The 16533-nt window shown below is 38.6% G+C and overlaps 1 protein-coding gene across 2 annotated transcripts in view; it reads right to left on the bottom strand.

The window, feature by feature from the left end:
* Window positions 1–16533, bottom strand: part of CATSPERB (catsper channel auxiliary subunit beta) — a 108447-nt gene that overhangs the window by 49966 nt on the left and 41948 nt on the right. For both annotated transcript variants that reach the window (XM_086708991.1, XM_086708992.1), the window contains exons 14-16: window positions 15907–16059; window positions 14216–14368; window positions 6856–7000 (exon numbers count right to left, since the gene is read on the bottom strand). In XM_086708991.1, coding sequence (XP_086565117.1) covers window positions 6856–7000; window positions 14216–14368; window positions 15907–16059 — 451 coding nt within the window. The remainder of the gene's footprint in view (window positions 1–6855; window positions 7001–14215; window positions 14369–15906; window positions 16060–16533) is intronic.

The raw sequence follows: 16533 nt of genomic DNA, 5'->3' as shown, positions 1-16533 counted from the left end.
AGACGGTAGGGTGGTACGACTTTATGGATATACCAAAGAGCTTACAAACAACAACGACAACTCATGACCTTGAGTATTCAGCTCAAGGCCATAGTAGAAAACCTGACAGCTTTATGGGGAGAAAAGAACCTCACTTCATACCGCACACGAAAACAGAAATGTCACGTAGACCTATACAACCAACCTAGGACAATCTGCTAGAAGGAAACAGGAAGGGATCTTCATAACTTTGGCATAGGCAAAGATTTCTCAAACAGGATATAAGAACAAGTACTTGCCATACAAGAAAAGATGGATAAGCTGAACTTAAAAAAAATTTTTTTTTTCATGTTTATTTTTGAGAGAGACAGAGCGTGAGTGGGGGAAGGACAGAGAGAGAGGGAGACACAGAATCCGAAGCGGGCTCCAGGCTCCGAGCTGTCAGCACAGAGCCTGACATGGGGCTCGAACTTATGAACCATGAGATCATGACCTGTGCCACAGTTGGATGCTTAACTGACTGAGCCACCCAGGTGCCCCGATAAGCTGAACTTTTAAAAACCAATAATTTTGCCCCTCACAGGACACCATAAAGAGAACAGAGGGGCGCCTGGGTGGCTCAGTTGGTTAAGCGTCCAACTTCGGCTCAGGTCACGATCTCGCAGTTCGTGGGTTTGAGCCCCGTGTCGGACTCTGTGCTGACAGCTCAGAGCCTGGAGCCTGCTTCGGATTCTGTGTCTCCCCCGCTCCTGCTCTGTCTCAAAAATAAATAAACATTAAAAAAATACAAAATAAAATAAGAAAAAAGAGAAGAGAAAAGATAAGCCATTGGTTGGAAAAAGATGTTTGTAAGTCATATTTCTAAAAGAGGACTCATGTCCATAATACATTAAAAATTCAGAGCAATCAATCAAAAAGGTCATTCCAATAAAACTAGATTACAAAGAAGCTTGAGATAACTTACCAAAAATATATAAAAATTGGTCAATGAACATACGAAAATGTGCTAAACATTATTACTCGTGCAAAGCAAATCTTCAGCAGATATGGTTATATACTGATCACAATGGCCTCCTGTTTAAAAGACTAACAACCTGAGTGCTGGAGAGGAGGAGGAGCAACGAGAATTCCTCCATGTTGCTCATGGGATAATAGATTGATGCAATTACTTTGGAGAAATGTTGATAGTACTTAACATTTTTTCCCACAAAAAGCCAAATAAACATACACTTTACGGTGCAGCAATTCTATTCCTAGGTATATGCCAAACAGAAACGAAAGCTCTGTCCAGAAAAAGACTAAAACAAAAATGTTCATGGCTTCTCTATTTATAATCAGCACCCAATGGAAACAATTCAAATACCTACTAGAAGTGGAAGAGATATGGTATTCGGACAGTGGAAGACTACACAGCGGTGAAAAAGAACAAATTGCTGCATCAGTGTGGAGGAATATCACGGTCATAATGTTGACTGAGAAAAAAATATATATGCATAATTGTATTTATGTGAAGTTCAAAATCAGATAAAACTAATCTATGGTATTAGAAGTCAGAATAATGGCAACCCTTAAAGGTATACTGATGGGAAAGTAGCGTGAGGGAGCTTTCTGGAATACTGGAAGTATTCCACATCTCACTCTACTTTCCAACCCCTCCTAATATTACTCATAGCCATTTTTGTTTATTTCATAATCCTGTGATGGCTGATCATTAGATTCTGAAATGCTATGTCACAACTAATGTCTCAACGAATATAGCAGCAAATACACCAAGAAGATTAACCTGATACCAACAGAAATTGAATAAAAGTTCAAAAATGAGCTGGAAAAAAATTGGATATAGAATACATAAACGCAGTGGTGTAGTCCTGGAGAAACAGAATCAGAATTCTGTGGTCTCTCCTCATCGTTGAGTAAGGAAGAACCAATAAGGAGATTCTATGATGGTGACACTGAATTCTGGTGGTGTGCATTGAGGACACAATACTGAGGTCGAAGAAACCTTGCTTTTTGAAGTTATAGCAGAAAGCTTCAGAAGGCTTATTGCTTAACATCGTATCAGAGACCAGAAGAAACTGGTTGGAAACTAAACAGTAAAGAATGCTGACTTGTTAAAAACAAACAACAACTATGAATCCAGCCTCACTCTTATCTTGGGAATAATCAATGTTTTTCTCACTGTGGTTAGACCTGATCAGTTATCTCTAAGTTTAGCCCCAATTCCAAATTTACCCAATAATCTACAGAAGTGCCACTGGAGCACTGTTTGGGAAGACTGTATTTCTGAAGGCAAATCTCCTTGCCTATGAAGTTATTGATTGAATTTCAGTTTTATTTTTTATTCAATGGATAGCTTCATCATCTTATGAACACCTAACAAAATGGACCAAGACGAATGTATGAAAACTATAATCCCCTTTAAAGAAAACATGGGAGTAAATCTTTATGACCTCGGATTAGGCAATGGTTGTTTCCTTAGAGATGACACCTAAAGTGCAAACAACAAAAGGAAAAATAGACGAATTGAACTTCATCAAAATTAAAAATGTTTGTGAATCAAAGGCACCATCAACAAGTCAAAAAGATAACCCAGAATGAGAGAAAACGCATCCAAATCATGTATCTGTTAAGGGACAAATATCCAAAATATATAAAGTTCTCTTACAACTCAACAATAAAAAGACAATTAACCCACCTTTAAGATGGGTAAAGGATTTGATCAGACATTTCTCCAAAGACGTACAAATGGCCACCAAAAACATGGAAAGCTGCTTAACATCATTAGTCATTAGTGAAACGCAAATCAAAACCACAATGAGATACATTTTCTCACTCAAGTAATTAAAATAAATAAGACAGACAATAAATAATAAGTGTTGGTGTGGGTGTGGAAAAATAAATCTCACGCATTGCTGGTGGGAATGTGAAACAGTACAGAGTTTGGCATCTCCTCAAACTGTAAACACAGAGTTACCGTATGACCCAGCTGTTAGACTCCTACACACGTACCCAAGGGAACTGAAAGCATGTTTCTACACAAAAATTTGAACATAAATGTTCATAAAAGCATGATTCATAAGAGCTAAAAAGTGTTTAAACATCAAATGTCCATCAACTCAAATGCCCTAATAAACAAAATGTGCCATATCCATAAAATGGAATATTATTCGATCATAAAGAGGAATAAAGCACTAATAACCTGCTAGAACATGAGTAAAAACCTCAAGACATGGGGATGCCTGCGTGGCTCAGTTGGTTGACTGCCCAGCTCCGGCTCAGGTCAGGATCTCTGGGTTTGTAAGTTTGAGCCCCACATCAGTCTTGCTTCTGTCAGTGCAGAGCCTGCTCTGGATCCTCTGTCTTCCCTCTCTCTGCCTCTCCCTCACTTGTGTGTGTGCTCTCTCATTCAAAAATAAACAAATATTAAAAAAAAAAAGACCTGAAGATAAGAGAAATAAGCCAGTCACAAAAGGACAAAAAGTGTATGATTCCACTTATCTGAGGTCCCTAGAGTAGTCAAATTCACAGGGACAAAGGTAGTGGCCTGAGGCTTGGGGGAAGGAAAAATGGGGAGTTATTGTTTAGTGGGTACAGGATTTTAGTTCGGGAAGATGGAAAAGATCTGGTGGGAGATGGATGGTGTTGATGGTGCCCAACAACGTGAATGTACTTGATGTCAGTTCATTGATGAACGTGGCTCATTTAACACGGTTAAAATGCTAAATTTTGTGCTAGGTATATTTTGCCACAAAAATAAGTAACAGACAAAAACTAAACCACCAGCAACAATCAAAATAGGGAAAAGAACGATATGTCAAAACATACAAAAGAAAGTGCTAAGGGAAGAAAGAAAATTCTGATGTAACAGGTCACACCACTCTACACCCAGCCCTTTTAGGTAATATTGAGAGAAGGAAGATAAATCAACAAAATCCTGAGGACTTTCAGGAATATTCTAACAAGAGAGAAGTTGACAATGGATAAGATGGTTCTCAAAGGAAAAAATCAAACCCTCTTGAGTGTAGCCAGGTTTACCACCTTCCAAGGCACTGTCCTAGCAGAACAAGTTCAAGTGCTACCTTGATGAGGTGAAGCAAACAGGTTTCAAGAATAACTCACCTACATTATATTAGAGCAAACAGAAGATCTGACTGGTGCTACACACTTTTGTGATGAATTAGAGAGAAAGAAAGGAGGATCGGAGATAGAAGGAGGAGAAGACATAGTGAGGGAAAAGGGGAAAAGAGGGAGGTGAGGAAGAGCAGAGGGGAAGAGGAATGAAAACGCAGAGAAGGAAGGTACTATAGCATTTAAAGGATATAAAGAATCCAGTTGAGACGAAGCCTGTCTCAAGATAAGGTAAAATATCCCCCATATTTTGCATCAAAAGACCTTAATAAGTTAATAGATTCAACAAAACAAGATCTCAAAGACCTAGTAATTGAATAACAAAATAAAATGAGAATGCAGATCATAGAGATGTAGACCTGAACAGAGAACCATGTTCCTTTATCATTCTAGGCTCCAAGACTGGTTAACAAAATTCAACTGATTTGGAAAAGATTGGGCATCTGTCCATAACTGTTTCTTTTGCTGCACAATAAACAGAGAGGAGCTATGTGAGCTTGGTCAACAAAATCACAAAATTAAAGTAGATTGAGAGTCATATACCATTTATACAATGCCACCTCTTACATATCATGTGATTTGAGTTGCATCAATTTGAAAAAGTAGGCTAACATTACCTACGTCAGCTGGGACGCTGTGAATGTTAAACGCTAAGCATTTGTGCTAAGACAAATGTAGCTCAGTAAGTGGGAGTATATTATTGTCTATTGAGAAGGCAAAACATCACAGAAATTGTAAATGAGAGCTTAGCATGATGTTCCAGGGTCCCCCTCTTTAGGGCTGTTCATAGGGTCCTACTTTAGTAGATCCTAAAACTCTATCACCCCCTGGAGGATTCTGGGAAGACTGTAGAGTAGGAAGTCCCAGGAATCTGTCGGCCGACAACAATTGCACTGGCAGAGTATATCTGATGTAATTACTTTGGAATTCTGGAGTCTATTGAAGGCTTGCAACTTCCGGAGTAAGGCTTGGATGGTAAATTATGGTTAATGTCAGCCTTTGGCAGTATTTACCCATCCTCTACTCAAGCCACCTGGCAGGCAGCTGTGCACATATTCCTGGGGCAGTTTATAGGAGCCAGGGTGGGCAAAAAGATCCCTGTCCTCCAAATATTGGGATCTGTGTTCCAATCTTTTCATGATAAAAACACTTAGACTAGGAATAAAAGATTATCTCAATATAATAAAAGCCATTTATGAGAAATCCACAGTGAGCATGATACTCAATAGTGAAAGACTGAAAGCTCTTCTTCTAAGATCAGGAATGAGACAAGAATGTCTGCTTTCACCACTTCTATTCAACACAGTACTAGAAGTTCTAGCCAGAACAATTAGGCCAGAAAAAAAAAAAAAATACAAAGCATCTAAATCACAAAGGAAGAAGTAAAATGATCTCTGTTCACAGTGATATGATCCTATATGTTGAACCCCCAACAATTCTACAAAAAAAAAGTTATAATAAACAAATTCAGCAAAGTAGCACAATATAAAATCAATACCTAAAAATCAGTTGTATTTCAATATACTAACAATGAATAATCAGAAAAGGGAATTAGGAAAAAAATTCCATTTATAATATCATAAAAAAAGAAGAAAATCCTTAGGAATTAACATAACCAAGGAGACTAAGGGCAACCCACAGAATGGGAAAAAATGTTTGCAAATGTTTCATAAGGGATTAATATCCAGAATATATGGAGAACTTCTACAACTCAGCAATAAAAAACAAGTAATCTGATTAATAAATTGGCAAAGGACTTTAATAGAAATTTCTCCCAAGAAGATACATAAATGGCCAATAAGAACAAGAAAAGATGATCAATCATTAGGAAAATGCAAATAAAAACTATGAGATACTACCTTACACCCATTAGAATGACCACTATCAACAACAACAACAACAACAACAACAACAACAACAACAGAAAATAACAAGTGTTGACAAGGATGCAGAGGAATTAGAACTCTTTTATGCTGGCAGTGGGAATGTAAAATGGCATAGCTACTATGGAAAAGAGAATTGCAATTTCTCAAAAACTTAAAAATAGAATTACCATATGATTCAGCAAGTCCACTTCTGGGCGGACACCCAAAAGAATTGAAAGCAGGGTTTCAAAGAGGTATTTGTATACCTATGCTCATAGCAGTGCTATTCAAAATAGCTAAAACATGGAAGCAACACAAAGGTCCCTTGATGGAATGAATAGATAGGCAAAATGTGGTATATACATACAGTGGAATGTTATTTAGTCTGACAAATGAAGAAAATTCTGACACCTGCTACAACACGGATGAATCTTGAAGACATTATACTAAGTGAAATAAGCCAGTCACAAAAGGGCAAACACTGGAAGCTTCCACTTATATGAGGGGCCTAGAGTAGTCAAAATCATAGACACAGAAAGCAGAATGGGAGTTGCTGGGCTGGGGGCAGGGGGAAATTAGGATTTATTTTTTAAGGGATACAGAGTGTTTTATAAGATGGAAAGAGTTCTGGAGATGGACGATGCTGATGGCTGATCGTTTTGAATGTACTTAATACCATCAAACTGTATACTTTAAAAGTGAGCAACACGGTCAACTTCATGTTATGTGTATTTTGCCACAATAAAAATATTTTTTAAAAAATCCGTCACCCCTAACAGGTTTGAGACCTTAAGATTAGTTGATTAAAATGGCAGAACTTTTTCACGTATCTTCTAATCCCTGACACATGTAGTGCTTACGCCAATTAAAGTGAATTCCTCACCTGCTTTCGTCAAGTAAACATTTCCACTTTGGGAAACAAAAGTAATATCTGAAGTATAAAAACTATGGTAAGTGTTCTTTATGATATCATCATGAAAGTCTGCTAAAAATTCGAAAGTGTTGCCGCCGTCGATCGAAAACCATACCTAAGGAAATAAAAAGATACGAGCTCACTGAAGAGGCTGCCATCTGACCATCAGCATTCGCCTATCAGCCTTATCTTCCTAGGTAAGCAGAGTCCTACAGCATGGCCTTCCCCATGTTCCCACGCATCCATCGCACGCACGCATGCACGCACATACGTACAGACTCCTTACCCACTTCATCAACGCTCTGGTTCTTTCCTAGGGCCTGGATGACAGTGTATGTGGCCGAGTCACAGGTCTACACAGTGTGCGTGGTGAATGTGTAAGAGAATGAAGGTATCCCGTCATCTCCCAAGTGGGGTCCCTTTGATTCTAAAAGGATGAAATGTTGGGTGTACTTGGACAGGAAGGAGCGAGCTCACCTCATACTGACATGAGACTTTCGTGTTCCAGGCATCCAGCCGATCTGGATGTGAACATGTTTTGTGTGGAAGAGGCCCCGGACACTTGCAAGAGTGGTCCTGGGACCTTGGTAAATCCTCACCTATACTCCACCATAGCACGTGAGTGTCTCTATCCCCTCATCTTTCAGTTACGGGTTGCTTGAAGATAAATCAGATCCTGTATTGGACGAATCCTGCCTGGTACCTTTTTTAATAGCCTAAGTCTTATTCACATGAAGATTTCAGGTTTTTAAAGTTCTTCTTAAAAATGAATTTTAATGACAAGTTATACCTGAAAATAGGCTTTTCTTAAATTTAACATGTTGTAAATGCAGCTGAAGTCTCTTTGACCACCGTCCAAATAATTTTCCTTTTATACCTTATCTTAGATAATTGTGGTCTCCTCTATCCCTTCCCAGACTCCTCTCTTTTTTTCTTAGTTAATATAGCTAAGGGTTGATCAATTTTGTTGGCCTTTCAACTTTCAAAGAACCAACTCTTAGTTTTGTTGATTTTTCCTATTATTTTTGTATTCTCTATTGCCTTTATCTCTGTTCTAATTTTTATTATTTCCTTCCATCTATTGACTTTGGGTTTGATTTGCTCTTTTTTATAGTTCCCTAAGATGTAAAGTCAGGTTGTTGATTTGAGATTTTTCTTCCTTATTAATGTGTGTGTTTGTAGCTATAATCTTTCCTGTTAGTATTGCTATTGGGGCGTCCCATAAATTTGGTGTGTTTTGTTTTCATTTTCATTTTAACATTTTTTAAGATGTTTTTATTTATTTTTGAGAGAGAGAGAGAGTTCTAGTGAGAGAGAGGCAGAGAGAGAGAGACAGACAGACAGAATCTGAAGGAGGCTCCAGGCTCTGAGCTGTCAGCACAGAGCCCGACGTGGGGCTTGAACTCACGAACCAAAAGGTCATGACCTGAGCCGAAGTCGGATGCTTAACCACGACCCAGGCGCTCCTTCATTTTAATTTTCTTAATATATTTTCTAATTTTCCTTCTGACGACATCTATGACTCACTGGTTGTTTAAAAACGTGCTGTTTTAATTCCCATATACTTGTGGATTTTCTAGTTTTCTTTCTACTCTAGATTTCTGGTTTTGTTCCATTATGATCAGAAAAAAACACTGTATAGTTTCAGTCACTTTAAATGTGTTGAGACTTTTTTTGTGGCCTTGCTTATGTTCTGTCCTAAAGAGTTCTCTGTGTCTTTTGAGAAGCATTTATATTCTGCTGTTGTCAGGTGGAGTCATCCGATTATGTCTGTTAGGTCTAATTGGTCTACAGTGTGGTTCAAGTCTTCTGTGTTCTTACTTATCTTCTGTCTGGTTTTTCTATCCATTATTGAAAGCGGGGTATTGAAGGCTCCTACTGTTACATTGCTGTTTCTCCCTTCAATTCTTTTAGAGTTTGCTTCATTATATTTAGGAGCTCTGATGGCTTGGGGCATAAATATTTATAATTGTTAGATCTTCTTGGTGAATTGAACTTTTATTCTTATATAATGTCCTTCTTTGTCTCTTCCAACACTTTTTGACTAACAGTTTATTTTGTATGGTATTAGTATAGCCAACCTTGCTCTCTTTTGGTAACTATTTGATGGAATATTTTTTTTCAATCCTTTTATCTTCAGGTTATGGGTGTGCTTAGATCTAAAGTGATTTTCTTGTAGACAGAACATGGTTGCATCCTGAGAGTTTTTCTCAATGTTTTTTGTTTTTATAGATTCAGCTTATGTTTGTCTTTTGACTGGGGAATTTAATCCATTTACACCTAAAGTAATTACTGATACGGAAGGACTTACTATTGCCATTTGGTTTGTGTTTTTGTGCGTCTTGTAGCTTCTGTTCCCCCTCTTTTCCTCTCTTACTGCTTTCTTTAGCATTTCACTGATTATCTGTAGTGACATTCTTTGATTCCCTTATTTTCTTGTGCATATATCCTATACATTTTTTTCTTTGTGGTAACCATTGCAATAAAACATCTGAAAGTTATAGCATTCTTTTAAATCTGATAAAAACTTAACTTCATTGTGGGCAAAAGCTCCTCTTACATAGCACTGCCTTCCCACTTTATGTCAATGATGTCACAAATTACATCTTTTTATATATTTATTAACATAGGATTATAATTTTAAAAAATGATTTTCTCATTTAAGTTCTATACGAGAATTAAAAGTGAATTTATGCACCAAAATTACAGTGCAAGTACTAAATTTGTCCATGTATTCACATTATTGGAAAACTTTTAAATTTTCATGTGACTTCTTGATGTTATCTAGCATCCTCTATTTTCACCTTGAAGGAGGCTCTTCAGTAATTTCTTTCCCTCCTTCCTTCCTTCCTTCCTTCCTTCCTTCCTTCCTTCCTTCCTTCCTTCCTTCCTGACAGGTCTAGTTGTAATGAACTCCCTCATCTTTAGTTTTCCTGGAAAATCTTAATTTCTCCTTCAATTTTGAATGACAGTTTGCCAAATGTAGTATTCTTGATTGACATTTTTTTTCTCTCAGCACTTTGAATGTATTATCCCACTCACTTCTGGCTTGCAAGGATTCTGCTGAGAAATCCACTGATAATCTTACGGAAGTTCCAATGTATATAATGAGCCACTTTTTTCTCCTTGCTTTCAACATTCTTTGTTGACTTTTGACATTTCGATTATGTCTCAGTGTTGGTCTTTTTGGATTTATCCCGATTGGAATTCTTTAAGCTTCTTTAATTTGTACATCCATTTTTTTCCTCAGCTTTGGAAAATTCCAGTCATTACTTCTTTAAATAAGTTCTTCCTCTCTTTCTTCTCCTTCTGTAATTCCCATAGTGCATAGATAGGTCTGTTTGATAGTCCTTGTAAGTCTCTGAGACTCTCTTCACTTTTCTTCATTCTTTTTTGCTTTTTGCTTCTCTGACTTGATGATTTCAAATAGTAAGTCTAACGTCCACTCCTCTAGTGAGTATTTCAGCTCAGTTATTGTACGTTGCAGCTCTAGAACTTCTGTTTGACCTTTTTTGTAGTTCCTATCTATTTTTTATATTCTCCATTAGTTCATTATTTTCTTTATTTCTTTTAGTTGTCTAGCCGTGCTCACTTCTAGTTCGTTGAACATCTTTATGACAGTTGTTTAAAATTCTTTGTCAGGCAGCTCATAAGTCTGCATTTCTTTACGGTCATTTCCTGGGGTTTTATTCTGTTCCTTTGATTGGGCCATGTTTCCCTGTTTCTTTGCATGCCTTGTGATGCTATTGTTTTGAGACTTGGGCATTTGATTACACAACCACTTCTCCCACTGTTTATGGACTGGCTTCATGCAGACCTTTACCAATTAGACCAGCTAGAGGCTCTAGGACTTCTGCAATCTCTTCCAAGGATGTGTTTTCTCTGGCTTGTGCTGTGTTTTTAGTTGTTTCAAGTTGCCTAAGCAGTTTATCCCTCTCCTTCCAGACACCCATAAGCTCTTGCTGCTCCTGGCATGTGCCTGTAGAACTGCAGCTTTAAAGTGCTGCAGAGGTCATATCTGTTTTCAACAGTTTCCGAACAAGGCTGCCAGTTCCATCAGTGCTCTGAGTTAGGTGACACAGATTCCCCAGTCTGGCCAGAATGTTGGACACACAGTTAATTATTTTGTTTCCATCCTGAGGGAGGATCCCCGGAGGGGGGGGGCTTCCTCCAAGTGGTGCTGCATTAAGTCAAATAGAAGGAGAGTCATGGATGGATATGGAAAATGCTGTAAGTCTTCCTATCCCTTTTGTTGGAATCTCTTGGGCTTTCGGTTGGTCTGGATGCTGTAGCTTCTCAAATGGATTCTGGAGTTCTTTCAAAGGTATTGTGGTCTGTATATTGTTATATTGGTGTCTCTGGGGGGAAAGGGATGTCTGATGCTTCCTGCTCCGCCATCTTGGCAATGCTACTCCACCTCCTTTACAGCAGTTTCCAAAAAATTCTGCCAGTTCCATCAGTGCTCTGGGTTAGGCAAGACTGAAACCAGTCCCTTGAGCCTCCCTCAGACAAGCCAGAATGCTGGATGCAAGGCCCACTCTTTTGTTTTTATCCCAAGGGAAGCTCCCTTGTGTGGGAGGTTTCCTCCTGGTTGTGCCATGCTAAGGTGGTTGGGGGTGGGGCACAGATGGGCAAATTTTCCTACCGCTTTTGTTAGAATCCCTTTTTGGTTTTATGTTGGTCTGGGTGCTGTAGCTAATCAACTGGTCTCTAGAGTTCTTGCAAAGGTACTCTGATCTGTATTTTGTAGCTAACTCACTGTGTCTATGGGAGAACAAGGGCCCAAAGATTCTAAATCTGCCATCTTGCAGAACCAGAATTCTTTTTAATGGAAGTGATGCTATCTTTTTTAATGGTCGCTGTTTTTTATGTCTTGTTTTAAGATGCTTTCCCTATCCTGATGTCAGAAAGGCATTTACTTATATTTTCCTGTAAAAGTTTTTATATTTAAATTATTAATCCATCAGGAGTTGGACTTGATGTCTGTGGCAACATTTTCCATATGTAACCAATGCTTCCCACCCTATTTTAAGCAATCTTTTATTTTCCCCTCAGCTGTGATGCTATTTTTGGCCTCGATCAACATTCTAGATATGAATGGGTCTATTTGCTTTCTATTTCATTCCATTGGTCAGTTGGTCTGTTCCTGGGTCAAAACACATTATAATTATGAAAACTTTTTAAAAACTGTTAATATCTGGTAGTACAAATCCCTCATATTTATTCTTTTTTGGATGCATCTTGGGTGCCTGGGTGGCTCAGTTGGTTAAGTGTTTGACTCTTGATTTGGGCTCATGATTTCATGGTTCATGGGATCAAGTCCCACTTCAGGCTCTGTCCTGACAATGCAGAGCCTGCTTGGGATTTTCTCTCTCTCTCCCACCCTGCGTGCCCCCCCCCCCACCTCCGCCGCCCTTCCCCTGCTTGGGCTCTCTCTTGCTCTCAAAATAAATAAATAAACTCAAAAAACAAACAAACAAAAAGAAGTGTCTTGGTTATTCTTGGTCTTTCGTTTTTCCATATATACTTTTTTGGGGGCTTTATTTAAAAAAAATTTTTATACTGAGGTAGAGTTGACATACACTATACATGCTTTAGAATTAACTTAAACTCCACAACAAGCCTTGAGATTTTAATTAAAGTTGTATTAGATCTACAGATTAATTTAAGGAAGAAATGATATTATAAGTTTTCCTATTTACAAGTATGTTTTTATCTGTTTCTTCTTAAAGTTTTAAATGTCCTTCAATAAAGCTTATAATTTTCTACATATAAGTCTCAGAAATCTTTTCTTAGATTTATTCCTACATAACTTTAAAATTTGTGTGTGTGTAGTTTTGCTTTGTTTTGTTTTTGCTGTTGTAAATAAGGTCTTAAAAATTATGCTTTCAGGGGTGCCTGGGTGGCTCAATGCAGTTAAGCATCCAACTCTGGATTTTGGCTCAGGTCATGATCTCATGGTTTGTGAGTTTGAGCCCTGCGTCTACCTCTGTGCTAACAGTGTGGAGCCTGCTTGGGATTCCCTCTCTCTCTCTCTCTCTCTCTCTCTCTCTGTCTACCCTTCCCTGCTCATGCTCACTCTCTCTCTCTTTCAAAATAAATAAACTTTAAAAAATTATGCTTTCAAATTTGCTGATCATGAGCAGAAATGAAACTGACTTTCCCTTCCACTGTTTAATTCTTTTCCTCTTTTTAATAATGTGTATGTACCTTTTAAGTGTTCAACATAGGCAATCAGATCTTCTGCAAGTAAATAGTTTGTTTACATTTTATTACTCATGCCTTTGATTTCTTAATTTTTTTTTTTTGTCTCACTGCATTTCCTTCTGTACACTCTTTTACTTCCTAATCACCTCTTGATAAAACTCCAACTGTGGTTAAATACAACTCTCTGTCTTCTCCGATGTGTGTGGACCCCCACAACTGACCACAGAGAAGAACATACAATAATGCTGAACTGATCGCACTTGGAATCCATGAGCACAAAGCCCAAACAATTGTACTGCCTTCTCTCATCCGTCAATCCACTCTCCCGCTCTCGTAGGCAACTATCTCTCTCTGTTGTCTCTTTCCTCAAACCCCCAACGCTCCTCCACCCTCACGCTCAAACAATAACTTTGGTTTTTGTGGAGAAAGTAAAAGATAAATTTCCACCCCCTTCCATTACCACATCTACCCACTTACCGGCTCTGGAATCCAAAAGCCCTCCCTTCTTCCTGGTACTGTATTTAGACATGTCGCTCCAGCAACTTTTCCCTCTCTCACCCGCATCACCAGTCTTTCCCTCTCTACTGAATAATTCCCATCCGCATAGCCTAATTCCTTCTGTCCCTTCCTCTTCTCACTCTTTTTAAATTTTTTTTAATGTTTATTTTTGAGAGACAGAGACAGAGCACAAGTAGGGGAGGGGCGGAGGGAGGGAGACAAAGAATCTGAAGCAGGCTCCAGCCTCAGAGCTGTCAGCATAGAGCCTGACGGGTTGGGGGCGGGGGGTGGGGGTCGAACCAACAAACCGTGACATCATGACCTGAGCCGAAGTTGGACGCTTAACCAACTGAGCCACCCAGGTGCCCCTCTCCCGCTTCTCTTGACCTCCCTTCCTCCTGCTACCATTGCTGCATTTTACTGCTCTACTTTTCAGCAAAACTTTGCAAAGGATTTGTTTGTATTCACTCTCCTAATTCCTCTGCTCTCATTTTCTCTTCATTGGGCCTTCTAGCTCCTTGATCATCAGGATGATGCTGTTTTTTACTTGACGTATAATCACTCAGCATAGAACAAGAGAATGATTTACACCTACCCTAGAGCGTGAAATGTCATGTGTACTCACCTGATCACCATAAGCATACAGAAAATGGCTTCGCGGATGGAATACCATTCCCACAGGAGACGAGAATGATGAAGGAAAGACGAAAAGTGGAAATTTTGGTTTTAATCCTGGTTTGTTATTTTTTAGGGTGCTCACAGAGACAGTGGTGGTTTTCTAGAAATAGATTAAGCATGAACAAATCCTAAGAATTTTACCATTTATATTACTAGACGATGTTACAATTTTTTGTGTTTCCTGTTACTTGGATTTTGATTAAGACAGGGACACATCCATTAGCACAGAAGAGAACTGAAAGGAGTGCCAACCATCGATGTGTCTTTGCTCTGCCTCTCCCTGCCTCATATGCCCATTTTATAGATGTTGAGCATGAGGTTTAGAAGATTAAATAATTTGTCCAAGCTTCTATAATAAATGGCATGGGGAAGTTTATTATAGAGCTATTGCTCAAATAGACCGATTCCAACGCCCATGCTTACAACTGTCATGGCACCCTACCTTTTAAAAGCGGGGATGCCTGGGTCACCTTACAACTCTACTTGGATCGTGGCGTTGAAGGGGGTCAGAAAGTGTACCCCAAGATAAGCCACTGTGGTATAGAGATCATCGTTAAGCTGTAGACATTTAAGATTCAACAGATGCAGAAAAAAAAGCCTTCCCTTCTCTGATTAAAAGCAGCAACTTCTGGGAAATAAAACTATCATTAATTCCTCTTCAGAGCAGATCTACTTCCAGAAGGGAGAACACAAATAAAACCCACCCCAAATCCCTCCTCCAGAGGAGTTTTATGGCCCTGAGGAGATGGGAAAACCACTCAAACCTGTATGAGCAAATATTATCACAAACTTTCTTATCTCCTGTTTGTTCTCCTGTTATCTTTTCACTTGTTTTCCCTTAAGCGCCTTTCTCTCCTGCCCCCTTAAACTATTAAGATGGTATATAATCCCCAAATTTGAACCACCTTTTTGAGTTTCTCATCACTGATTTTCAACCACATGTATGTACACTGCATGCATAAATCGATTGTTTTCTCTTCTCCTGTTATCTGTCTTTTATCAGATTAATTTGCAGGGCCTCAAGAACTGAACTTAAGAGGGTAGAAGAAAATTATTTTTTCTCCACTAAAATTATAAGGGTAGGGCTAGTCCCATTTTTTGCTCATTTTAATTTTTTTTTTTACTGTTTATTTATTTTTGAGAGAGAGAGTAGGGGGAGAGGCAGAGAGAGAGGGAGACCCAGAATCCAGAGCAGGCTCCAGGCTCTGAGCTACCAGCACAGAGCCCGACATGGGGCTCGTACTCATGAACCCCAAGATCATGACCTGCGCTGAGGTCAGACACTTAACTGACTGAACCACCCAGGCGCCCCAGTTTTTGTTCATTTAAACGAACCAATTTATGGAACCTTAACCTTATATAGACCAAGCTCAGCTTATATTCTCCTGGAGAAGAAGTAAAGAAGAATCACTATGCAGACACCATCGTATTTTCTGTTTTCATCAAACTGAACGGTAAAGCAGAGGCAAGAAACCCCTAACGTGCCTTAAACTATACTATCAACCATAAATAATTTTGTGGTGGTTAATTATAGCCACTCCTACTGCCAAAGATAACAAGAACTTGGAGATAAATTTGCAAGGGTAAATTTTCACTGTTGTGTCATCAAGAGTAACCTCCCGGGGCCGTAACGCTTACCTGGTTGGAGAAGAGGTAGACTCCAGCACTGTGCTCTTGGTCAACAAGAAACGTTACTAGAGTTGAAGCGATAGTTTTCCTTCCTTTTAAAATGTGAGGTAAGCAAGGTAACCATTGACGGAGTGGTTCTTTGCTGTAAAAACAAGAGCTTGACTACAAAAAGAGAAAGGAAAAGTTAATGCCATTTTTAAAATGTAAGTTCTCATTAGTTCTCGTAAGCAGATACACTAGTGAGCCACTGTGTTCTCCTGATCAACCACAAATAATAGTGATAAATCTTTGCTGTCTGTGCTTCTCTTCCAGGGGGAGGGAAGTCCAGAAAACACTGTGAAGCCTCTCTTTCTGGCATGAATTGTTTTTCGAGAACTACTGTGTAGTTCCAGATTTAACGTAGCTAGGTAAGTACCGTTAAACCCAAGTAGAAACACAACTGGGCACGAAGAGGGATGAAGTCCTTCAGTCTGCAGAATTGCTGTTTTTCTTAGATTAATAACAATCCATGAAATAATCCAAGAAATAAAATTCCTTACCTTTTTTTTTTTACATTTTATTTATTTTTGATAAATAATTTTTTTTTTTTTACATTTTATTTATTTTTGATAAATAATTTTTTTTTTTTTACATTTT

The sequence above is a fragment of the Puma concolor genome, chromosome B3 (assembly GCF_028749965.1).
Source record: "Puma concolor isolate L17-30 chromosome B3, mPumCon1.1.hap2, whole genome shotgun sequence".
Classification (NCBI taxonomy): Eukaryota; Metazoa; Chordata; class Mammalia; order Carnivora; family Felidae; genus Puma; species Puma concolor.
This window is presented reverse-complemented; position numbering and strand designations above follow the sequence as displayed.